The sequence below is a fragment of the Lathamus discolor genome, chromosome 3 (assembly GCF_037157495.1).
Source record: "Lathamus discolor isolate bLatDis1 chromosome 3, bLatDis1.hap1, whole genome shotgun sequence".
Lineage (NCBI taxonomy): Eukaryota > Metazoa > Chordata > Aves > Psittaciformes > Psittacidae > Lathamus > Lathamus discolor.
The window spans coordinates 7,558,848-7,584,858 of NC_088886.1; the positions used below are offsets into that span (position 1 = coordinate 7,558,848).

General features: G+C 41.8%; 1 protein-coding gene across 3 annotated transcripts in view; it reads left to right on the forward strand.

Annotated features, from left to right (window-relative positions):
* CC2D1B (coiled-coil and C2 domain containing 1B) overlaps positions 1 to 26,011 on the forward strand; it is a 35,271-nt gene that overhangs the window by 4,109 nt on the left and 5,151 nt on the right. For all 3 annotated transcript variants that reach the window (XM_065673341.1, XM_065673342.1, XM_065673343.1), the window contains exons 4-22: positions 4,077 to 4,192; positions 4,971 to 5,084; positions 6,176 to 6,313; positions 8,269 to 8,542; positions 9,027 to 9,151; positions 9,291 to 9,366; positions 10,496 to 10,606; positions 10,876 to 11,006; positions 11,292 to 11,364; positions 13,568 to 13,680; positions 14,461 to 14,650; positions 17,444 to 17,616; positions 18,266 to 18,391; positions 18,902 to 18,960; positions 19,217 to 19,333; positions 19,814 to 19,887; positions 20,554 to 20,612; positions 22,444 to 22,495; positions 23,923 to 24,022. In XM_065673341.1, coding sequence (XP_065529413.1) covers positions 4,077 to 4,192; positions 4,971 to 5,084; positions 6,176 to 6,313; positions 8,269 to 8,542; positions 9,027 to 9,151; positions 9,291 to 9,366; positions 10,496 to 10,606; positions 10,876 to 11,006; positions 11,292 to 11,364; positions 13,568 to 13,680; positions 14,461 to 14,650; positions 17,444 to 17,616; positions 18,266 to 18,391; positions 18,902 to 18,960; positions 19,217 to 19,333; positions 19,814 to 19,887; positions 20,554 to 20,612; positions 22,444 to 22,495; positions 23,923 to 24,022 — 2,221 coding nt within the window. The remainder of the gene's footprint in view (positions 1 to 4,076; positions 4,193 to 4,970; positions 5,085 to 6,175; positions 6,314 to 8,268; positions 8,543 to 9,026; positions 9,152 to 9,290; positions 9,367 to 10,495; positions 10,607 to 10,875; positions 11,007 to 11,291; positions 11,365 to 13,567; positions 13,681 to 14,460; positions 14,651 to 17,443; positions 17,617 to 18,265; positions 18,392 to 18,901; positions 18,961 to 19,216; positions 19,334 to 19,813; positions 19,888 to 20,553; positions 20,613 to 22,443; positions 22,496 to 23,922; positions 24,023 to 26,011) is intronic.

Genomic DNA, 26,011 nt, shown 5'->3' on the forward strand with positions numbered 1-26,011 from the left:
TTAAAAACTGAATTTACTGAATGCACTCAATTATTGTTACTTGTTACAACAATGAATATCATTCTAAGAGGGAAATCATGAAACTGATGAAATGACAGGAGGTTAGAGTGTCTCTTGGACTGGATCCTTATTGTTCTTAACATTTTAAGCGTGCGTTAATGTTGTCTGATGGTGTTTGCAAGAAGCTATGCAGTGGTTTACAGGGTTGCTATAAACTTCTTTAAATGAAGGCTGCCATTGAGAGGGGCAGTCCCTAGTGCACATGCTCTGTCTCTAAGCTGCTGCTGTGCATATTTACAGAGCTGCAGGCTGAGCTGCTTCAGGAAACTGATCTGTAAAAATACATTTCCCTTGTTGTGCTGGGTTTTCACCTGAATCAGTTCCTTGATCTGGTTTGCTACCTGCTTCTTTGAATGCTGCTGTGGCTGCAAGGGAGGGGTGGCAGGAAGTGGTTGAGGTGGGACAAGGAGAGTGGGACCTACCCTTGCTACAGTTCTGCAGTATTTTGCCTGTAATATTTGAAGGGATTTCACACAGAGCTGCAGGGAAATGAAGTATTTAGAAAAAGAGACTGTCTACACACTGTAACTGGTGAGAGGCAGAGGAGGTGTTTGTATTTGAAACTAGATTTTAAATCATTTCCATTCTCCAGATGTCAAGATTGTAGTAAACCCATAAATCTAATAAGCATAACTGTGCTAAGAAGCGCAATAGCGGAACTTCTGCCATTGGGCAAAGGTTACTCATCATTAAAATATGCAGGAAAGTGTTTTGAGGGTGAATCTGTGTCCATTGAACTGTCAGCTTTTCAAACGCTGACTTCCTTCCTGCCTTGCTTATGTCGCCTAATGTGTTTTTTCAGTCTCTCTATTCATACGAGGGAAATGAAACTTCAGACAGTACAAAACTAAGATTTACTCTGCCTTTTAAAGTTATATATTCTATGATTCTATTCTATGGCTCATAAATTTGTTTATGTCAAAACCACTTCCAGCTCTTCTGTTTTCCTGGTAGAATTTGGAGTATGTAGATTGGAAGCTCATGGAAGATGAACCACTGGTTACCTGGTACTTGGGACTCTTGAGACCTGGTACCATGTAGTGATGAGGGCATGGTAGGGGCATCTGGAAAGGAGGAGGGTACAGTGAGAACAGGGGAAACTGATCCTGTCTGGAGAAGGACCAAAAAAAAGGGACCCAGTACAATACATAGAAGTGCTCAGTTCTTGGCTATGACAAGGTGCAATAATTCACTCCTGGATTTACATTCCGGAGCTCCGAAGGGGAGGAGGTGATCTCTCCCTCTACCTTGAAGATACAGGCAGCAAAAGCTGTACTGTTGCAGCGTCTTAAGTACAGAGATCTCTGCTGTCTGTGACTGATAAATGCCAGCTGGTCAGCCACTTGGATCGTAGCCTCGGCTTGCTGTACTGGATTAGAGCTTCTGAGAAGGCTTGACTGGGTTTTTTGCCTTTAGTGGGGCTTCATGTAAGGAGCACTCTGAGCCTTGCAGTACAGCCAGTTGCCTTTGGATATGGCCTACTGTCCTAGTTGCAGAGTTTTGCTAAAGGTTAAATCCATGAGTAACATGTTTGATACAGATACTGAAACACTGATATGGTAGATTAAATTATGTGAACAAAACCAGCTTTGTACCTGAGTTCATTTTCAGCTGATTCAGCAAATGCAGCAGAGAGATTGGATTAATTTTAAGATGCATTTAAATTGACTGTAAAGCTCTGTCCTGAAGATGTATATTTTATGCAACATTTAATGACACTTGTGAGTCACAGTCATGTGTCTGCATCAGGAAGTATCAGAGGCGTTTATGTGGATGGTTGGAGTTTGTATGCAAATACATTCACCTTGGAGAGTTGGTGAAGGAATGTAAAAGTTAAGGAAGATGTGGTTGCCACAGCATGAAGTAGAGAACTCGGCAAAGAGCAGTTGAGTTTCCAGTGTGAAGACCAGAGTCAGAAGAGACAGCAGTGCGAAAAATGAAGAAGTGTAGCTAGAGAGGCAGAAGAAACAGCACTTTCTCTGATTTGCTTAACAGTTCCCTCTGCAGTGTTCTGCTGCTGCTTTTAGGCTCAGGACAAGTATGATGCCTTGATTTGGAGTGTTCTATTTTTGTATGCCAAGTGTGACTTTGCAGTGGTGTTTGATGTATAAAACAAGTAGTTTTTCAAGGTAGAAAGATTTCCTTGACTGTTTTTCTGGCTGTCTTCAAACATACGGATAATTCGCTGTGCCTCCTTGCTTGTCATGTTAACAGCTGTAACAACCAGGAGTTTGGCTTAAGGCTTGTGTTGTTCAGTATGTCTCCAAAATTGATGTTAATGTGCCTCATCAGATTCAAAGGATACATACCTAGTTTAACATGAGATGGAGAGAGAGAGACATTCTTGTAGACTGTATACTGGGAAAATGGATCAGCTGTTGGAGTCTCAAGCATAATGCAGACCCTATACAAAACTCCAGTGATTTAATTAGTTGGTGTTTCATTGGAAGTCTTTGAGCTCAGCACCATTTATGGTAATTGCCTCGAACTTTGTTCTGATTTATGGCTGTATGTGCTGTTACAGAATCATAGAATAGTCAGGGTTGGAAAGGACCTCAAGATCATCCGGTTTCAACCCCCCTGCCATAGGCAGGGACACCTCCCACTAAATCATCCCACCCAAGGCGTCATCCAACCTGGCCTTGAACACTGCCAGGGATGGAGCACTCACAACCCCCCTGGGCAACCGATTCCAGTGCCTCACCACCCTAACAGGAAAGATACATAGAATAACGTATTTTGGGCTTTAAAAGAAAATGTGGAACAGAAGTTTCGCTGGCAGGTGTGCTGGGATGGTTAATGCAAGTGTTTGCATCTCATGCATGTAACTGTTGGGCTAACTCAGTTATATCCATAACAGCAGATCTTTGGGAACTAGAATACTTTTAACTCACATCAGTTCAACATGAGGGAGAGAAGAAAAGGGACAGAACTGGGGAAAAAAATAGTTTGTTGGCCCTTAGGGATGAATGGCTGTGGACCACTTCTCTTCCATATTGAGTCAGAAGTTAGTTCTGTCAGTCAGGGGCTACACCAAGAGTGAATTACATTTGTTTGGGTAAACTGACAGGAGGCAAAGGACACATAACAGATCTAACAGGGATACTGAATCCAGGCCTTGTTAATATGGACAGTCATGTCATAAATCCCTTTCATAAGTACCTAGCATCAGCTTAAAACTAGATCAGATGTTTATTCCTACTGAGGATAGAGGCTGCCCCAGTAATTCCCTTTCATGCATTGAAAGTTCTAATCAGATCCATTTATCAACAGTTTATATTAATTTTCTCTTGTGCCACCACTGATTTTTATCTTAACCTTGATTTTTATCTTAACTGAGGAATACAGTTTTGATGTAACACCCAAGAATAGTAGTATTCCCCAATTTTTCCTTGAAAAATTGAAGACTTTTTAATGACAGAGCTTCTGTTACTAGTTTTGTTTTGTAAATAATATCATAGAAGTATTTATCTGTATTTTAAATCAGCCAAGGAGCTTGAGGTAAATTCTCTTAAGTTTTTCCTGAAGCAGTTGTTTCATCCTGTTCTGCTTGTCTGTCTTGCCCAGTCTTAACTGTCAGTACTGTGCAAGCCTACCACAGTACCTTTCTCTTTTATGGCTGTGCTTTCTGAGCACTGTTGTGTCCCGCCATACCAGCTGGTCTATTACAGAGCTTATGCTATTCAGGCTCCTAGTATTGGTAAACAGACATTATTTCTCTCTGACATCTAATTTCTGAGCTAGGTTATTGGATGCAGTCATTTTCTTTGTTTTACTGCCTGCCTTGACTGTCACTCTCAGAAATACCAGTATTGTTTTTGCCTGGTTGTTCACTTCCCAGTCTTTGCCCTTTATCCATGAGTATACTCTCATTTAACTATGGCAGTATCTGATAAGGGGGAGGCAAGAGAAGCCACTGCTCTTCTTTAGCTGGTAGCAACTCCTTTAGAATTTACATCCAGTGACTGCATAATTATTACTTAGGCTTTATGGCTCCTTGTGATTTCTTTTTACAGCTCCTCTGCCAATGGATCATATTGAAAAGATGGCTGCAGAGTGTATGAAGGACCTGAATGAAGATGAGGAAGACGAAGCAGATGATGAAGACTTAGAGAAAGATACAGACCTGTTGGTATGCATAACTTTGTTAGCAAGAAGTTTCAGTGCGTCTTTATTGTGTTTGGGGTTTAGTTTTGATTTTTGATGGAACTACATTTAGCAAAAAAATGTCTCAACTTTGTGGTGAGAAGCTAAAATACTGCAAAAGTGTTTCCCTGTATCTAGAGCTTCGCAGGATCCAGCCCCCTGTGTGCACAAGCATAAGAGTTTCCTAACTAACATTTGTATGCAAGAGGGTCCTAAAGAATTGGGGGGAACAGCAGGAATCCCATTCCAGGTCAGCTGGGGGAGTACCATCAGGGATGTTCCCCTTAAAGTGAGATGTCTGTCACCATTTAGCTACTGCTTTGAGTAGTGCTTGGCCTGAGAGAGCATCTCCCAAGAAATTCTTTGTCATTTCAGTGAGTTATCTAAGGGAAGGAGTGGTAAGTAGTGGTTTTTACTGCCAGTGTTACTAGATGCTTTTTGGAAATCTCAAGTTTGGGTTCGAATGATCTTTGTAAAAGTAATTCTCTGAACATCTCCAGTTTCAGATCTCTAACTGCAAATTTGTGTGGTGATCCTGGAGCTTTTAAGTGGTGTCTGGCTTCCTATTGTGAATACAAGTGGGACCAGTTTCATTTAAAGATAAAAATAGAATAAAATAAAAGGACTGGAATAGAAGACTTTTAGATTCTCTGTTTGGGTTCAAAGTCCATCCAAAGATTTTGGGGCTTGAGACTTGATCTAATTTTGTCTTTTGAGGAAATAGAAAAGTATGAAGAAAAACCTTTTGTTGGCTTTTACTTTAGGCAGAATTGCAGGAAGTTCTGGAAGGTGAGACGGAAGGCTGTGAGGATGAAACAATAGCAATGGAGCCATCCACTGCTGAACCAGAACAGGAGGAACCAGAACTGCAGCCACAGGTAGGAAAGAGCTTCATGTTCCTGACAGTTTTGCTGAATCACTGCTGTCATACAGCTTATACAAGGGTCATAAAAAGGGATCTAGAGAGGTCTTCTTGCCCTCCAAGGAAGGAGAAGCTATGCTATTGGTGTCTTCTCTGTGGAAACCAGTGCTGTGTTGGTACAGGTGATTTTTTTGCTTTGTTCAGAGGATATTTTTTAATGTTAGCATAGAATGGAGGAGGTAAACAGTTGGAATCAAGCATGTCTTGTCCCTCATGCATATATGCGTACAGACTGCAGCTCAGGCTGCAGTTACTGAGCAGCATGCCAAAGCTGTGAGACTTGTTAGCACTCAGCATCTTTGGCATCTTTGTGGAATTTTTCTCAGTAGGATTAGCTTTCTTAGCTTCATTGTCAATCCTCATGCAATCAAATTGTTTATTCAGTTACTGCTATGTTTCTCTTTACGCTACAGATTCCGGTGCCCTTGTGCATTAGGCCTATTAATAACTGGGTCTGAGAGAGTTTCTGTAGAGATAATGGCAATAATTGCATCAGTAGCCATCTGAAAAGGCCCTGTAGCTGTGGAGTCTTTGTGAGTAGCTACTCGTAACTTTGCTTAGGCTGCTTTTGTCACTGAACTAATTCCAGGCTGTAGGAGGAGGAGAAAGAGCTCTTTTTGTAGTAAAACCAGGTTGGAGAAGCCCAGAAGGGAGTAAACTAGCATGTTTTAAAAATAAGAAAAGAAGAAGTCAAGATTTGTGCCGGAATAGTTCTTCACACCCTCTGTTGTGTGGTGCTTGAGAGACTTCGCTGTTCTCCTCACCTACTCCCTAACCACATGGCTCCAATTACCCTCTGACTGTGAGTTTTCTAGATGTCTCCACCCATTCTTCTCTATTAGGCCTTTGAGAGAAAGCCTAGAGGTGGATCCAGGGACTGTTAGGGTAGTACAAGTGCTCCTCTGTTTGAGAGACTGTTCCGTCCTTGTGCTCTTGGTTAACGGGAGTGTGTGTGGAAGAGGAGTATTTGTTTTTGCAGTGCTGTGGGAAAATGCATATAGTTGGATGAAATAAGTTTTCTTGATTTGTTTTATTATTTTTTCTGAGACCACCTCACTTCCTGCTGTTACCAGTGAGCTGCAACAGACAATAGAGAAGAGGCTTGCTAACTATAGGACAGCAATTGCTAACGCAAAGGAGTCGGGTGAGTCGGCCAAAATACGCCGATACGAAAGAGGCCTTAAGGTGAGTTGGGTTCATCAGGTGTGTGAATGAGGCAGGGACAAAGTCTGTTCTCCAAAGTGTAGTTGGAGTCTTTCCAGATGTGTGGGTTTGTTGAAGTGGGAGAGAAATTCTAATATGCTGCCTGGAGTTACTTTAAAAGCATTACTTACTACCAATTTGATGTAACAAATATACAGATAAAGTGTAACTTCAAATGCCTTTTATACCTCAGGTTTTTTTCTGTTGAATGGGTAATAAGGGTAGCTGGAGGCAAGGTTTGTCATAAATGCTGATGTTAAACTCACCCATTTAGATGTGAATTCGACTTGTGATAGCTGTTTCATGTTACTTTAAAGCAAAGTTTATCAGCATTCCTAACACAAACACCTTAATGATAAACTTCCACTCACTTCTGTGGGACAAAGGAAGGTGAAAACTTTTCTGTGAGTGCGTTGGCTGTGCTTGAAAATGAATAGAACAGGATTTTTCATTAAGGCAATTAAAAATTGCAGCAAGGAGTGTTCTCTTCAGTATTGCATCTTCTCAGCCAGGTGGCGTGCTTGTAGTTCATTGGTAGTGCTTGGTGATTGCTGCTGTGCAGAGTGCCTTTATGTCTCTATTCGTTTTTATCTGGTCCCCTGCATCACCTCACACAGCAGCCAGGTCGGTCTTGTTGAGCAAAGCTTTATAGCTCAGCACTGTCCACTGAGGGAAGAATGTAATGTCTCACTAGCTACAAGGGTACAAAGGGAACAGCTGAAGTCAAACCCAAGGGAGGAAATGCACAAGAAAGAAGATGTCTGTATGTGTCCTCTGCCTGCTACCTCTGAAAGGAATGTACATCAAACTACCTGACCTTTCAGAGAGTGAGATGGGCAAAGCAGCTTATTTCATCCAACACCGAAGCTTAGTCCACTGTTTGCCACTTCCTTTATTTTTCAAGGCGGGGAGTTGCTCTGTCTCTAAGCAGCGTAACTAAGGATAATAGAGCAGATCGCATTTCACAGCTCGCAGTTCCTTAATTAGCAAAATGACATGGCAACAAAAGGTGTCCTTAGTTCTTGGAACTGTGAAGTTTAATCTCAGTGTTCAATTCCGTTTCCCGTCAGTCTGTCATCCCACATGTGGAGGAGAGAGGCCTGTGTGTGGGTTGCTGTACTGGTCTGAACCCCCATCTTGTGTGCTGTCGGTCCCTGTATCTCAGTTGCTTAATAGGTCAAACAATGTCATGGCTAGCCAAAAATAGCAACAATTCTGGCACTGATGAGATTATTTTGTTGTCTTTCTGTGCTTCTGTTTTGGCTTCTGTGGAAGATGAAAGAAGTAGAATTTTTGTTTTGGCTTAAAGTGCGTGATGGTCTTTGAACCTTAAATTTAAAACAAAACAATACAACAACATACTGAGGAAGGTAATATTTGTGCTGGAGGAAGGGGTTTAAAAATACGAGCAGCAGTTAACCCATGTTACATATGGTGAGAGCTGCTTGCCATAGGTCACCAGCTGAAGCTGCATTTCCTTTGTTAGTAATTAATGGCTTTTCTCATTGCATTAAGCAGGTATGCACGCTCCTTCCTTCCCTAAATCCACATAGGCAGTGGCATTTCACAGTAGTGTATTTTATTTTGAAGACACAAAATCCATCTGCAGTTAGCATAAATGGCTTCCTTGGTGACTTCCTGTGGCAGAGCTGAGTGGGCCACATCAGTTATCCAACAGTTCTGGGCATTGAGGTGCTTGCAATTATGTAGTTTGGGTAGCAAGTCCTTTGCATTGTGTTGCTCTGATAATTGGACACCTTTCACTAGCACTGAAGTTGGCCTTGCAGGGAAATAGAGAGCTAAAGGGCAGCAGCCTGTAGTGATGTGTGTAATAGATCTCATCAGGTGTAAGGGAATGAATTTGTGTTTTAATGATTTTATGCTAGTAGCATGTTTGATGAAAAAGCCTATTGACTTTGCTGTTCCATCTCTGCCAGACACTTGAAACCATGCTGGCTGCAGTGAAGAAAGGCAAAAAAATCAATGAGGAAGAAATGCCACCTCCTGTTGCAACAGGAAAGAGTTCTTCTCACTTATCCCAAGCTACAGGAGTGGAGCTAGAGAATACAGGAGATTCAGTTGGTGACCTACTGGAGAATAAAGCTGAGTTTGCTGCAGATGATGAGCAGAAGACCCCTCATGAAGCAGTGCAACATGTGGAATCAGAGTCTCTACAGGGTCATGATGCTTCTAGTCCTACCGCGGAAACAGGTACCCTGTTCTGAGGGGATAAGCAATTGCAACAGTATTTAATGCTACATCTTTCCTGGTATTTATAGCAAAGCACTGTGTTGGAACTTCCCTGCTGAATGTTTCAGATAAAGTTGTCAGTGGGATGCTGAATTTCTGGCAGTGGCATCAGTTATTGTTGTAGAGCTCTTACATACACTGTATCAGTATCTTTCACTTAACTTTTCCTGTGCCTCAGTTTCTCCTTCAGTATTGTCACATGTGGAATTCCAAGCTTTAAGGGGTTTTGAGATACTGATTAAAAGACCACTTTTCAATAGGGAAAAGTGGGTTTATGATGTCTGGTAGAACTTCTGGAGACTGGTGGAAAAAGGACTTACGTAAGATAGCTGTGTGTTTCAAAGCAAAAGAGGGCAAATGCAGGTATTGAATAGATGGACATAGCAACGGAGGCACATCTTGCATGCTCTGTATAGGTCTTGCATGCTGTGTTTCATTCTCACAGATCTCCAGAAGAGCAGCACACGAGCAATACTACTTATGAGGCAGAAGGAGTATAAATTAGCAGCTCTGAAAGCGAAGCAGCAAGGGGACCTGGAGAAAGCAAAGGAATACATGAAGGCAGGCAAGGTGTGCACACAAGAAGTCATGAATTATAAACATACCCTGTGCTTTGCCAACATGCATTGAGTGTCAAATATTTATTGTGGCAGCTAGCAAGACTTGGACATACTAGAATAAATCCTCTGTTTTGTTTTTTCTGCATTAGAAATTTAATGTGGTCTTGGAAGCTTTGGATAGTGGGCAGCCAATAGACCTGGAAAATATGCCCCCATCTCCTCAGGGTAAGGCTTGTCTTACAGAAACCCTTTTAGAAGTCTCTCTGTGCTGTAATGGAATGATTCTGCATTTGATTGCAAAACTGTAAGAAGAATTGAAGATCACTTAGGTCTGAAGCTTATTGCATATTCAAATTCTAATCAAAACCAAAGAGGAAAACTGAATTGTTATATTGAAGTTACTCTCTGTGAATTACAAGTTCAAGTAGGCAGTGATGTCTAATATTCCTGGGTTTGTAGGTTTATATAATAGATCGTATTTAAAAATGGAAGGGAAAGAAGAGTAATGGCACATCCTTACTGTGTTATTTGATGGTGTTATGGGTTATCAACTGAAGTTCATACTGTTCAGGTTAAGAGACTAACGAATAGGTTGCAGTGCAGTGAAGTTTAATTTTAAAGTAAATTACTGGTTTTAAAGATACTTCTATCTTTTTAAGAGAGGGCTTTTTAAACTAGGTCTGGTATTGCCACCAGCATTTACTATTTGGTCAGTCGAACTTAATGTTTTAAACCATTTACTTTAGTAAATTAATTTATTCTAAGAAATTAAAAGAGATTATTTCATTAAATCACTTGATTTATGATTCCTTAGGTTACAAACTGATCACCAAGTGGCATTAGAGAGAAAATTCACTCATGACATAATTTTATATTGAAAAGTGCAAGATTTTTGCAGTGGATAGTTCTGTAGTTTTCTGAAGTAACCACTGCTACATAATGCGAGAAACTTGGGTGTCTGAATGGATGGTGTTACTTGCTTTCCTTTTTCAGCACATCTTTTGTTACTAGAATATTTTAGTCAGTTAGCAATCTTGTTCACTCCTTCCATCTGCCACCATACCAAATTGTATTTTGGGGAGAGAATTCTTAGAATACTTGAACTGGTTTTACTTTTTTTTTTCCCTTTTCCCGCAAGCAGCACTAACCTAAATTAAATCAGCATTTGAGATTTCCTGTTATGAAGCATTTTCTCTGAATGATGGGAACATTACACTTACCTAGCCATGCAGATACTGTTTTGGAGCCAGGAAGCTTTCAGGAAGATGTGATCAAATTCATGGTTTTCAGAGTAACACGGGTTGACTTGGTGTTTATGGAACAAGTGAAATTTCCTGCTTTCATTGCATCGCAGATCTTGAGAGCCTAGGAAATGTACAAGGTGCATCCAAGCAAAAGGTACCTGCTTCAGTGGGAAGTTCCCAGGATCTTAAAACAGCTGAACCTCACACCCGAGAAACTTCAGGTAGGACTTCTGGATTTCTCTTGCAAGCCGTAGAAATTGCACAGGTGAAAGGCACTTTAAGGCCTGCCCTATCCCACTGAACTGCATCAGGATTGAGTAAACCCAGGTCCCTAGTATTGTTTGCTGCTGATGCCATCTATACTTTTGTATTCATAGTAAGACTTTGCAATGGTGTTTTTGTCTCTGCAGAAGGTAAGGAAGGGGAGGAAGAAAGCAGCTCATATGTTTTGAAATCCAAATCACATACCCTTTCTTTGTCTTATTTCAAGCTTCCCTGCAGCAGCCAAAAACAGTGCTGGAAGCATTGCAGCAAAGGCTTGAGAAGTACAAGTCAGCAGCAGCACAGGCTAAAGCGAGTGGGGATGACCGGAAAGGCAGGATGCACGAGAGAATAGCCAAGGTAAATGAAAGTGTGGCAGGCTGCTTACGTCCAGCAAAGCCATTTGAGTTGGTTCTCTTGCTGAAGACTTTTTCAGGGCTGAAATAATTTGTGTATTGTTCTTCTGTTTGTAAAGAGCTCCAGTAGGAAATCTGTAAAGCATTCAGTGGGAAGAAGAAATGGAGACAATGCACGTATTATAGTAAAATACTGTGTGTTCTGCAATATTTGTGGTGGCTAAGTGCAGATGATTGCTGGTTTATAGTCAACTCTGTTTTATGTCTTACTGAGTGCCTTTGATTGCAGCAATACCAGGATGCCATAAGAGCCCATAAAGCAGGGAGAAAAGTGAATTTTTCTGAGCTACCTGTTCCTCCTGGTAAGTGTGAATATAAAATATCCTAATACCATCTTCTGTATATTTACTGAGTTCTAAAGCAGCTGTGCAGATACTGCCTCCTCATCCTGTGGAACACTTCCTCCTATTTCTCAGTTAGTAGGCTGGCCTTGCTGTTTGATGGTATTGTGAAAGTGATTATAAATATGCACCCAAATGTTAACACTGGTGTATAGTCCTGATTGTTGACTGTAAGTTTAAGTTCCAAACTGCCTGTTTGACAGTATTGGAAGTTAAAACTGCTGCTGTTTGAAAAATTAAACAGTTTAACGATGGGCAGGTGCTGAAAATGTTGCCTGTTTGTCCTATGTGTTTGCCCTGTTTTGTCTTTCTTCCTAGAGGAAAGACTGAATTTGGGATGTATTGGCTTTTTAATTTACCGGAAGGAGATTTTTGACCCCATTCTATTGATTCCCACTGGGAGCCTCAGAACTCTTTATCTAATTAATTGTCATCTTACACCTGACAAGTCAGACCTGTAATTCAGCTCTCATGGCCAGTAAAAGTGGTATACAGAGATGAAGCAAATCGTGCCTGTGATCACACTGAGACACTGGCATAGGCAGAAACTGAAGCTGCTTCTTGAGACTGTGTGCTCTTTTTAACTTCTTCAGAACACACATAGAGCTGTGTCTGTAAAAGGTTGCGCAAGTTCATCTATGAATGTTCCACCTCTGGTTTGCATGATACTGTTTCTCCCCTAGGAAGCATCATTCCTTTTATCTTGTGCCTGATGTGTTCTCCTGAAAAGATACTTAGAACTGCAAAGAGGTGCCTAGGCTTTTTACTTTAGGAAAAGTACATGGACCTTGTGGCTTTTTTGTGGCAGTGTGGCAGTAGCAAACACTGTAGTAGTAGTAGTATAGTAGGCAGTGCCAGCTCTGTCAGGTTATGTACTGCTGCGAAGGTTTCCTGCTTTGAAGCTGTTCCTGGAAAGCTGAAAGGTTGGACTGGATGATCCTTGAGCTCCCTTCCAACCTGGTAGTCTGTGATTCTGTGAAAAGCAGTTTAGCACCCCTTGTTCTAGGAAGTGATCAGTTTCTAGGTAAATCCCAGTTTCTGTAAGGGTGAGGTGCTCCATATTTACACTTATGAAAATATGGAAAACTCTTCCATTTCCTTACCATATTAGTTATGTGTTTTTCAGCCATCATTTAGAGGCCATATGATTTAGGCTGAAGACAACCATCAGGCAGTCACTGGGACCAGCAGTGAGATTATAATGCACTGGGAGTGTATTTCATTGCATCTGAATGATGATAAGAACCAGCCTTGATCTCCTTGGAGATAGAAATGCTGCTGAATAATGGATCAAAATGGTTCTGCCTCTCTGTGTACCTCTAAACATGTTCTATCCCTGTAGGAGCTATCTCTAGGTTTAGAAACAGTTTAGTTGCTATTTCTTGGCACTTCTGATGAGACCAGCAACAAGAATGCTTGCTACGTATTAATAAGATAAATTTTATGAATTATTAATAATTACTAATTATTAGTAATTGCTCTGGGTCTCTTGTTCAAAGCTGACACTGAAGTGGGAGTGTGGAAGTGAGTTTATTTTCCATCATTCAGCCTTCCTTCCATCCTTAAAAGGATAATAAAAGTGAAAAGGGTTGTTCTTCATATGCTTCACATTACTGTGATTCTGCCTTACCTTGCAACCTCTGTATTGCTGTGGATTTTCCGCAGAGGCTTTTAGTGTGTTATCCAGATGTTAGAGATGTGTTGTTTTATTACTGTATGGGATAGCACCGATTTTCTGCTGGACTGTGTACCTTTAAGGTGAGGCAGCAGTGAGAGGGGGAAAAAGAGCCAGCAACAACTTGTACAATCCACTGTCCTTTGTGCAAAGGAGACTGAATTCTTTGCTAGTTCTGGGAGCATCTCTGTTACCAAAGTCTTGAGATTGCAGGGTTCTGTGGCTGGCTACCAGTTGCTCATCTCAGAATACTGTGCTCTATTACGGCATTATCTTAAAGTCTGGATATCTGTGAGAGATCTGATCTTAAGTCCACCATTCAGACTTTATCTAGCAAGGCTTTGTGGCCTTGGTCTCGGTGTGGTTATGCTCAATTATGAAATAAATGAGGTAATAGATACTTGGATAGAAATAGCTTTATGAAAAGAAGAAATATGGAAGACAGATCTTAGGTCTTATGCACCTCTTCTGTATTCCTTTCCTCCACAGGATTTCCCCCTCTTCCTGGTGTTGCAGCAGCAGATGGTGACAGCTCAATAGCTGCTGTTCTGGAAAGTGCTGGCAAGCTGGCAAACATGGAGGAGAATGAAGATGATGAGGAGGTTTGTATTTCTTAGTAGGATGTGTAAAAGTTAAAATGCTGTCTCTTTGATATGCAGAGGTGAGGCCACTGGATTTCCAGTCAAGGAAGATGAAATACATTTCCCAGAAGTCTGAAGAGTATAGGATCTCAGTAGTAATTTCAGTTTGCATTATAGTGCAGGAGAGAGATGAAATGTTATTAAAGTCATTACCTACAGAGTCTCTGAGTCCAGAGTTTGGCTTTTTCATAGCTGTCTTATATGTGGGTTTTATTTTCAAAGCAAACACTTCAGATCCTAGTCACCCCTTTACATTGTTCTAAAGTACTTAAATCTGTATTTTTATCGTGCATCCCAGTAGCTCCTCTGTTTGTGCTTTCCTAGGATTTTCAGCACTCTTTGTCAGGCAGCACCAGCCTTTAGACTTCGGTTTGATTTCTTTCTCTCTCTGGATTTGGTTTCTGATTGCTTGTGCTTTCAACTGGAGTAGCTTTTAACGGAGAGAATTCCTGGATGATGTTTTTTTCTGCATGCATCTGCTTGTTTTTGAAGTCAGTGCCTTGTTGAACATTCCTTTTGTCCCTTCTGTAGTGGAGGTTTGACACTTGCACAGGTTAACTACCTACTGGCATGGCATGACTCATACACCACCAGAAGTTAAAATTTGCTGTCTGGAATGTTATGCTCCCCTCAAAAGTGATACCAGAACGCTGATAAATGATAACCATGGTTGTTGATGCTGTCCTCAGCCCTGGAATAGATTTTTATTTATGTAATATGAAATTCCTTTTGTTATGTTAGACTGAACCTCTGGCACAGGCCCCTGTTGCCAAGAAGCCTGCTCAGCTGCCTGCAAAGCCGACTCAAGTTGTTAAGCCAATTACAGTGCCATCTGCTGTAGCTGGGGAGGAGAGCTCTCCTGAGCATGTCAAACGAGCTTCACCTTCCAGCCTGCATAAGGCAGAGTCAATGGATCACCTCCCTCCAGCTGGTAAGATGAAGGGATTGTCCTTCCTAGTGATCCATGTGCGAGTTGTTTGCACTAGTAGTTTAGTTTAATACCTTGGTAAAGAGGGCCACGAGGATGATCAGGGGACTGGAGCACCTCCCGTATGAAGACAGGCTGAGGAAGTTGGGGCTGTTCAGCCTGGAGAAGAGAAGGCTGCGTGGGGACCTCATAGCAGCCTTCCAGTACCTGAAGGGGGCCTATAGGGATGCTGGGGAGGGACTCTTTGTCAGGGACTGTAGTGACAGGACAAGGGGTAATGGGTTAAAACTTAAATGGGGGAAGTTTAGATCCGATATAAGGAAGAAATTCTTTACTGTAAGGGCGGTGAGGCACTGGAATCGGTTGCCCAGGGAGGTTGTGAGTGCTCCGTCACTGGCGGTGTTCAAGGCCAGGTTGGATGAAGCCTTGTGTTGGATGGTTTAGTGTGAGGTGTCCCTGTCCATGGCAGGGGGTTTGGAACTAGATGATCTTGAGGTCCTTTCCAACCCTAACCGTTCTATGATTCTATGATTCTATGACTTCATTATCTTTTAGATATGAGCTTGTGAATACATGCCGTAGATGTCCTCTGGCAGGGGCCTCAGTATATGTCTGCTGGAGGGCAGATCCAGACCAGCCATGCAGCTTTATTTCATAGAGGCAGCAATGTGTAATTCTAAGGGTGATTGGGGTTTTAATTAATTTTGATGTAACAAATGTATCCATTCATAATGTTTAACTCAGCTTACAGCTGAACTCTGTGTGTACTCTCATTAAAGTGGACAGCTTGCCAGTGTGAATTATTTGTTGATCTAATGCAGCTTTTACATCAAACAATGGTTTTTGCCTAGTGCTTTATCCAAGGATCTCACACTGATACATAGGCATTAGTTCATCAGTTTTTCGGTCTCCTGTTGCTAAGGTCACTGAACAGTCTGTACAAGATTAATTGTACAGATAGTCAGGGGCAGCCACCTCCTCATGGTGTGATTTGGGCACACACCAGCAGTGTTCAGGCTCTCACTGATTCTGTCATTTGCCTTGACTGTAATAGAATCATAGAATAGTTAGGGTTGGAAAGGACCTTAAGATCATCCAGTTCCAACCCCCTGCCATGGGCAGGGACACCTCACACTATACCACGCCAACCAAGGCTCTGTCCAGCCTGGCCTTGAACACTGCCAGGGATGGAGCATTCATAATCCCATCCTCCTTCCATTCTGCCCTGGGTAGTTCCTTCAGGACAAAGCAGAACTGCTTAGTTGACTGATGCAGGGTCTTTTACAGACTGAAAAGCATTTCACAGTGCCACCATGATTAGCTTAAGTCTTCTGTATAGAAAAAATCCATTACTTGTTTTATAAACACCACTAAAACTTAGTAGTTATCCATTTTGACTTTGAAAATCTATGAATCCTCAGGATTTTGGGGTTTTGCAGTTTTAGCTGACATACTAATCTTTTGAGTGAATTGCCCTCAACTTACAGTGTGAAGGAATTGATATCTGGTCTCTGATATTACAATAATTTCTGCTGGGTATTTCACATATTTTAAAAGAAGACCAATAGGTGCAACAAGAACCTGGACAGATCATACTGACATGATTTTCACTACAGTGAAACAGTCAGTACTTCACTAATGTAAAGCTGCATTTCATTAGCCAAAGTGCATTCTGTGATCCAGATGTTACCTCCTGCCCCCCAGAATTACAAAATGCAGCTTATAGCTGATAAATCGACTGTAACAAAACTGTGTTGTTGGAGGGCACAAGGCATGGGGAGGTGTGGGAGTAGAGCAGTTGCACTTAATGCCTCCACCAGGAAAGTCAAGGAGCCAAGATCAGTTGGATTAATGGCTTTGCTCATTGCATTCTCCACAGATTTCTTTGGAATACCTGTGCTCTGTGTCTCAGACTCACAGAGCACACTGCGGGTTTTGTCTCAATGGAATCTGGGCTAGCTACCTTGGCTAATTAATTTGGGTTTGGCTGATTGGGCAAATTGCTCACAGCAGCAGGACGGTGGCTCTATTGTGAGGATGGGAATAAGTTGATTGTCATCTGCCAGCAGTGAACATAGTGTGAGAGTTATTGGTGTATTTATTTGCCAAGACAGGCACCTCTTGCAAGTGCTGCTTAGCTTGTGTAATCACGAGTAGAGTGCAGTGATGAATACGAGTATCTTTGAAAATGGCTCATGCTGTGCATTTTCTAAGTGAGGTATAAAAAGAGGCAGGATGCACTCACCTGGTACAATGTAAAGCAGTCTTTCCTGACTTGCACAGTTGTCCTTATATTATGGGAAGGAAAGAGGAGACCCAATAACTAATAAGAAATGAAGATGGCAATGAATCACAAATAAGCAGAGGTGATAAGTCTGAATGTGCCTGCATATTGGTTCATCTGTGTCTCTTTCCTGATAGTTCAGAGTTGAGGGAAGAAATGAGTACAGATGATGCTCATATTTGCTGTCTTCTAGAAGTTAACATGTCGAGCTGAAAGCTTGTATTCACGTTCTGCTTTGGATCTGCAAATAAAGGGCTGTAATCACTATTGTGACACTTGTGACGTGCTATGAGGTTTTGATGAAGATGCCATGATAGAAGGAAGTTTGTTTCTTTTTCTGATACTTGATATTGAAACTGGCCAAGAAACAATTAACTGCAGTAAGGAAATGTCCTTATTTGTTAGCTGTACTTTTGCTGACCTTTTTCTGGCTATAAATGGAACACGATAAACCTGTTTCAGGGGCATGGCAGTGTCAGATGAATGAAGGTTTTTATTCAACTGTTTTTCAGTGAGGGAACAGCTGGAATTTCTGGAGAACAGAAAGAAGCAATACATAAGGGCAGCCGTCAAAGCAAAGAAGGAAAATAACCTTGAACAGGCCAAGATGTATCTCAGGACAGCCAAGAGCTTTGACATAAAGATTCAGCAAGCAAAATGTGGCAAACCTGTTGATATTTCCAAGGTTAGTAGGACTGTCAGTATCCTGCTTTATTTCATGTTCTTGGACATCTAAGTGCTTACTTCAAACAGTAAATGATTTAATAAGCATTTCTTGACACAATTAAGTTAGTTTGGTAAGTCTGGATGCTGAGCTCTGAAATCCCCCTATATTTTTGATATAGTTTTCATTTCATTTTATTTCCTCTGCTGCTCCTCAAGTGTTCCAGATTTTGAGAACATTTAGTCTCCATGAACCATTTGTTCCTTGATTTACAATGGCATACCTAAACCATGCAGCTTAGAAGTATCCCCTGGGGTTAGGGTATGAGTACATCTCTTAGCTGTGTCCTGGCTCCATTCTGGGATGCGGATCAGGTGCGTGTGATGGAGTGATGCCCTGGTTTCTCTTGGTATTTGGCTAGATGGGAAACTAAACTGCACTGTTCATTATTCCTGACCTGAATAATGGGGTAACTAGGCCTGTAAGACATGTTGCAGGGTTTATGACTTAAGCAGTTGTCAGTGGTGCGAGTATGGGTTGGGTTGGAATTGCCTTGAGAAGGAAAACAACCCCAATCCCTTCACTGACCTTTCCATACATTCTGGCTGCTTTTTGTTTACTTCATTTTTTTCCCCCTATAAGGGCTCTGAAATGTGTCCTTACATTGCAGCTGCCATCACCCCCTACAGATGACGAGGGCGATTTTATCTTCATACACCATGAAGATGTCAGACTGTCTCAGAAAGCAGATGAAGTGTATGCACAGCTCATAAAGCTGCTGAAGGACCAATACGAGGTGACCAGTTTATCTTTTTTAGTGAGGCTTTGGGTGTTGTTGTTTTTATATCTCTCTGGGTTTTATTAATATTATCATCCATCCCATCATTGTTTCTGTGGGGTCTTTTGGTTTCCTTTTAAATTACTTCTGATTTTGTGTGACCTAAAGGGGAGCGTTTTCAGAGTTAGATTTTTCTACTTGTTGAAGTCAGAGGCTGTGCTTGGAGGCTGGGGACTATCAAATTGCCACTATTAATATGAGCACTCCAGTCTGTAAATAGTACCTGAATGATTAAGACTGGCCCTTGACTGAACCTCATATTTGGAAATGAAGTGATTAAAAAGGGCAGAACAACTCAAATGCTGTGCTTTTTTTACTGGGAATGGTGGGTGGATGGTTTTGGGTGTCGTGGGAAAACTCTTGCCATTTCTTAGCTTGTCATCAACCCCAAAACTCTGCCAGTCATGAGCCTGTGTATAAGGATCACTGAGTGCAACTGTATTTGTTTGGGTTTGTTTCTGTTGACAGAGGTGTCTGCAGTATTCCAAGCAATTCATGCATCTGGGAAATGTAGCAGAAACAACTCGGTAAGACCCACTGTTAAATCATCCCACAATGTGGTCAGTTCAGGCTTGAGTCTGCCTGACCCCCTTAAAGATGATGGGGGTCAGGTTGTTTCTCATTAAGTGAAAGGGTCAGGACCTGTGAAGCTTCCTGCATGCCCAAGTTGCAATCAGACCTCTGGTGTGAGGCTTACTGTGTGAGCTGTATCAGGCAGAAGGCTCTGTTTGATGTCCCAGTGTGTGTTGTAGCTTTTCTGTTGTTTCTTTGCCTTTTCTATAGGTTTGAGAAAATGGCACAAGGCTGTAGAAAGGACATGGACATCCTGCAGCTTGCACGAGCACAAGGAATGGAGCCTCCAAGCCATCACTTTGAGGAAAGAACCTTCAAGATGATAAGGTATGGAAAACCAAAAGGATTTCTCAGGCATGCTGGAATGAGTTTCCTGGTTTCTAGATCTTCTTTAGGGAATTGTGGGCTTCAGCAGACTTGGGTAGCACCTAGGGTTAGGCTCAGCATTCCTTAAAAGACACACAACAACTTAAATACATAGAAACTCCTCTCTAACTTCTATTCTGGGTTCTTTTGTTTTCAAAATATCTTCAGCTTCATCTCTTCATATTCTGTTACTTGAGATACTCTTCCTTCCTCTGTGTTCCTCCCTCAATCCTGTTGCCTTTGGGCTTTGTTCATGGCAGTTTCCATGACGAGATGTTTTTGTCTTGGTTTGTGCTTTTTCCTTGCTCTTTTGTAATCCATGAAGATGATCTGTATAGGAGTTGAAAACAGTCTGGCACATTCCTGATGTCCTGGTCTGGCAGTGGATCTGGCGGTGGGCTACTGGGATGAATACACTTTTTTGTCTTTCTTTTCCCACAGGATATTTTCTGAGCTCAACAGCACAGAAATGCACCTCCTTATTGTCAGGGGGATAAACCTACCAGCTCCACCAGGTAGGTACTCAAAAGGGCATGTGGGCTTCTTCCCCTGGGTGGGTAAGGAAAGTAGTGGGGCATGAGATTTTTCTACCTTGAAGACCACTTTAGGAGTCAAGACTTGTAGCCAGCACTCACTAAAAGGAAGTAACCAGGGTTCAGGCTCAAGCCCCCATAAACTATTGAACGATATTAAAAAAAACCTAAAACCCAATAAACAAAACCCCCAGAAGAATAAAGAGAATCTGGGATCCATCTGGACAGAGGGAAGAACTTTAAATTGTCCTGGGTTTGCTTGTAACTGGGTCGTAGTTTTAGTTTCATGTTTATCTCCTATTTTGTTATGCCTGCCTTAACTCTGCACCACGTTAATGTGTACTGACCCTTCAGTAGACAGGAGTTGCTCCTGCCAACATTCCTGCTCTTAGTCCTTTGTTTCTGGGAGCTTGTAAACCATCTGTGCCAGTCTGTCTCAGGGCTAACAGCAGCATTAAGAGAAGTAGGTGTTTTCCTTTGGACACCAGCTCTCTCTGGATTTTGGTTCATTAGATTTCAGTTATCAACAGACAGGTCATGAGTCCTACTGAAACTCGCTCAGGTGCCCTTGAGAACCCTGCACAGCGTTACAGATGCAATGAACATACCTGTAGGGGCTGTTTGGACTGGTGGTGTTGTCTCGTTCAGGTGTATCACCGAGAGATTTGGATCCCTTTGTGAAGTTTGAATTCCAGTACCCAAGCGCGGTGAGTGTGTGTCCTGGCTCTGCTCTTCCTCAGTCTGACCCTTGCCACTGCTGCGTTAGCTTGGGAGGGCTTCAAGGAGGAAGGGTGTGGGTTTTCTTCTAGAAAGGGGGAACACTTCCAGCCATACTGCCTGAATTTAGTTCTAAACCAGCAGCTTTTTCTGAGAAACAGAACTGCTTAATGAGTTTCCTGCAGATCTGAGCTTTGCCGCCCCTTGATGTTCTCCACATCTTACACTTAGCAGTGTGGAACCCACTTTACGCTTGTGTGTTCTCTGGCTGCCTGACCACTAGCTTTCTGCTAAACAGCATTCACAGTGCTAAGCCATGCCCACATTTTCCTCTGGGAAGATAACTAATCAGACTGTTTCCAGTGTCTGCAAAGTGTGTAGAAGTTCATTTCTTACAGGGGTGCAAAATCGCTGGTGACTTCAAACACAAGAACAGGCAAAGCTGTCAGTAGGGGAGAGGGGCCACCATAGGTGGGATCTCCCTTTAAGTCCCATTCCTTTCAGAAAACAAGCTTTTAAAGACTTTGCTTTTGGACATCTCTTACAATTATAGAAATGGATTGCAAAGCTTAATCTTTGCCATCAAATAAACGCATGTGACTCCTGGTGATTCAATTAGCAAATATGTATGTGCATATCTGACTTAGGCCACACAAGTTTCTTGACCTTACTAATTAATATTTACATGCATGTATATATGTGCATGTATATGTGTATGTGTATAAAAATACCTGTACACATATATATGGCTTCTTTCCTTGAAACTCCTCAGTGTCATCCTGTTCCCTGTGCTTTTAGAAGCAGTCTCTGGTCTGAAAAATACAGAAACCATTGAGCTGACATACAGAAACCATTGAGAGCTGTCTAGTCTTACTCTTAGTAGAAGTGCTAGGGCTTCTGCTGCTTTTGCTGTAGGCCAAAACCAGTCTTTGCTCTTACAGGACTAATACTTACCCCTGTGGGAATGCAGAGCCTAGGATTTATTGCTCCTAATAATATTTGCAGCAATTCCACTAAATCGAATTCAGTTACCTGTGAGAAATTGGTGATGGTCAGATCAAGTTTGAGGTTAGGTTTGAGTTACGTGAGGCCATAATGGAGGGTTCCCCCCATGAGGGGTGGCTAAAAACAGAATTGGTCTGTATGAATAATTTTCCAGGTAATAAGTAAGACTCAGCAGAGTTGGTTTTAAACTGTTTGTCTTTGTTTTAAAGAAGCCAGGTCTCTGCTGCTTAACCAACAGTCAATCCACCACCTTTCTCCTTCATAGCTGGGATCAGTTTTGCAAAGTAGCTGCAGTAATTAGGTCACATTGTCCTTGTTCAGTCCCCAGGGATTCAGTTTGTTCTCCACTTTAGGTTAAAAGTTAATTCATTTTGGTGGCAGATTGATTGTCAGGCAAAATAATAGTAGGGCAATTCCCTGACTGATTTGTGATGAATTCCTTGTGTAGCTTTATTATTGCAGCTAATGCAGAAGGAACAGAATTACTGTGTCGTGGAACGTGTGCAGTTTATCATGTAGTTGAATAGCCATAGTCGGTAACACTGTGATGACTGGATTGAATTGAGTGTGACCATGTAGCTTATCTGTGGCTTATATGTAATGTAATGTTTTGACTTTATCTACTATTGTTACCACAATGAAGCCCAAATATTTCAGTCTTGAATGTACCATGGCTGCTCTTATCATTCTCATAACCCCCTAAAGCCTCATGTTTGCTGTGTAGGTATAAAAAAGAGCTGCTAATAAAAATTGTTACTACTCTGTATTTTGAAACAGTATCTGATGGTTTATGTAATGTGCCTCTCTCTTTAATAGGAGCAACCTCAGAAGAGTAAAACACCTGTAATAAACAATAACAATTCTCCAGGTTAGTACTTTTTCTGGGGCAGAGGGAAAAACATTGCACCTTAGGGATCGTGGGAGAGTATAGGCTAGTCCCATATGGTGAACCAGGCCAGAGGCCTTCTTTCTTTATGAAAGGGTTTGTTGTAGGGTGAAGTCCAGCTGTGACGGCAGCTTCTTCATCTTCATCCCAATATTGGTGGTACTTGTTACGTTATGAATTAGTGAAATCATTGAGTTACCAGTCGTGCTCCAGCTGTTGCCATCAGCCCTGCTGGAGTTGGGCCAGATAAATAAATATTAAATGAGAGGTGTCCCTGCCCATGGCAGGGGGGTTGGAACTGGATGATCTTGAGGTCCTTTCCAACCCTAACCATTCTATGATTCTATGATTCTATGATTCTAAATCATTAATTTCAGTATCTCCGTGGGTCAGATCTTTTTCAGTTGGGTTTTGTGTCCTTGGAGATTAGCAAAGATCATGACAGAACTGGCAATCAGCTGCCACTTCTAAACCTGACAAAGCAGCGCTGCAGAAATTGATCTTATAGCTATTTTTTTAAGACAATGTGCCTTAAACCCAACTAAAATACTTCCCTTGTACCTTCTGAATAATACCCCTTTGTACCGGGCCATTGAATACCACTATTAGACTCATCACGTGGTTTAGAATTAAACCTCTTGTACTCCAAGTTTGGTTTATGGCTCTATTTTTTTTCCTTTAATTCTTGCAGTTAGCAGCCATCTACTATCAAACAACTTTGAATCCAGTGTTCAAATTACTAGTTGTGAATTTATCTCAAAATAGATACATATAGATATGTATTTTTTGAGTTTATATGTATTTCCTATTAAAAGTTGAATTCCTGAAGCTCTGGTGCTGAGAGCTGTGTTCCAAGTCTTCCAATAACTTGATCTACGCTTGCTGAGCGGCCACTTAGCTGTAATGCTTTGGGATCCCAGGCTCACAAGCAGAGATGAGTGTTCCTGGGTAGCACAGCAGATAAGTCTTTGAACATTGTACAATGCTGTGGGCCTTTTTGATAAACAGGTATCCTGTGGCATAGTTCTTGTTATGCTCATTAATCAAACTGGTGTTAAACCAGTGTTAATTGCATTATCAAAACTCCCCTTGCCAGTCATCCCAGGCTTCCTGTGCTGTTTCCTTATTATTTTGTACCTTTTTCTTAGCCACAGACAATCTGTTTATTGCTGAAACACCTTGATTCTCCAGTTTTGGCTCTCCAGTAATTTGCTGTCACCTCGTGATTTGTTTTTCTGCCGCTTGGTTTCTCTCCCTGTAATGACTGAAATAACCTTCTGAGGAGGAGGTGCATAGGGATGTGAAGTGTTTCTAAGTGGACAAAACTAAGATAAACAGGAGTCTGAGTATGTGCATGTAATAGAGCACAGCACTTGTTTTACTTTCATTTCTCTGTATCCTCACTGTAGAATATAACCAGTTGTTTAAGTTGAACATCAACCGAAATCACCGAGGTTTCCGGCGAGCAATTCGGTCCAAAGGGATTAAATTTGAAGTGTTTCATAAAGGGTAAGTCCACAGTTTGCTCCCTCTCATTGCCTCTCTGAAACAGTCGAGAAGACTGAAGTAGCTGAGATTGATGAAGCCCAATCTTTAAGCCAGCAGTAAAGTGTTGTCTGGTTCTCGTGTCTGAGAACTCCTTTCAAAACATGTCTGAGCTCTGTTATCTTCCCCTATGGGGGTGAAGAAAAGGCAGAAGTTCAGAGAAGTTGATTCCTAACTGTCATATCAGTGGAGGGTTTGTGTGGCAAGAGGAATTGATGAGACTGAGAACATCACGGTTCAGCTTCAGATTGTTTGGCTTCTTACCCAGTTTGGTTTGTCGTCAGAAGATTTATATGTTACAGAGGGTAACTTTGTAGAATAGTAAGTACAAGTAGCAGCAAACAGGAGTAAAGCAGCTGTCTGATGATGGCAGAACTAGTGCTATGGTTTTGTACTTCATTCTGAGGATATTACAGTATTTACTGAGCACTGCTAGCAAGCTGTGTTGAGAGAGACAGAAGACTCCACTCATCTCAGGGATCAAGACGATGAGGTGGATGTTAACAGTTGGCAATGTTCATCCTATGTCTATTATTACTGATCTATTCAGAATCAGTGGCCTGTATTCCCTGATCCCTGAGCTGGTTGTGACCCATGACTTGGATGAGATGTTAGCTAACCTGGCTTTGTCTTGGTGGTTCTTTGTGCTGTTCTTTGTTTCTCTTACTGGGACTTGCAGAAATGATCCATAGGTTCTCTGAGGTGGTTTTTAAGTTGCAGATGTTTTAATTTGTGAGCTGAAGTCCGGGTATTCCATTTGCATCTCCATTGAAGCAAAAGCTGATTTTCTTACTCTTTCTCTGCCCGTCCTGCTTGCTTTACTGCTCTGTTGTTCATGGTGTCATCGTTAAGAGATCCAGCCTCTTATGCACAGAACTGTTCAGTACTTACATTGGTTTAAAACATTTTCCCCTATCTTTTACATATCATTGTGCATGGGGGGCACATCCTGTTCTCTCACCAGCTGGAACTGTGCTTGGTTTTAATGTCTGAGCTCAGGCTCAACTTCACCCATTGGAAACACTCTCCGGTGATTCATGAGTTACGTGCCAGCTCCAGATTGTCCTTTGAAGCCTTTTTGAAGATTAGCAAAAAACTCTCTGCAGGTTGTCCCTTTTCTAGGTCTGAGGTTTTGGGTTTGTTCCTAGAACAGGAATTTAACAAGATGAAGATGTGCTTGTGGCTGGTTTGGGGTGGGGGGGTGGCAGTTTCCCTGGGCACGTAGCAACAGGGAATGAGGAAGAGAAGAAGCGCCCACTGAGCACCTTCCCCTGGCTGTCCTCTGGGGAGAAAAGAGGATTAATGATGCAGGCTCTCTTCTAAAGGCTGCCCGCTCCCTGCCTGGCTTTAAGACTATAAATGAATAATACTTTCAGAAGTGCTTGTAGATGTTGTAGGTTTGGGGTCTCTGGTAGCTCTTTGACCGTCTCCCAAGAATTGTTTTCTGTCAGTGAGCAGAGGAGACTTGTTTCAGGTCATAGATATTAAACTTCGCTTTAAAGAACACTTTAAACTAAAAACCCAGCAGCAATTTCTCCAAAGGAAAAGTCTCTCCTTAAACTTCTCTTAAAAGCTTCTGAAGATAAAAGGAGATTCCCCATAGCTGTTTCTGAAGCCATGGCCTGGAGCAAGTTCGCATCCTTCACAGCCACCCCCTTAGAACTGATGGGGGGGCTGAATCAGTCTTTATTGTGTCTTGAATTATAAAATGGAAAAATGCTTTAAGAAGCATTCAGCCAGAAGGATCGCTGATTCCCTGAGTTTATGAACAAGGTGCCAGCATACTGCAGTACAGTTATGTAATCCCTCTTCATTTTAAGGTGCTCATGAAGTCAAGGAAGTATTCTAGCATGTAAGAGAATAAAGTCTGAACTTCTCTAAATGGCTTTGTCTCTAAATGATGTAGTCAGATCGATGGAGAATGAGGTCTTACCTTTGGAGGGCTTTCTGCCA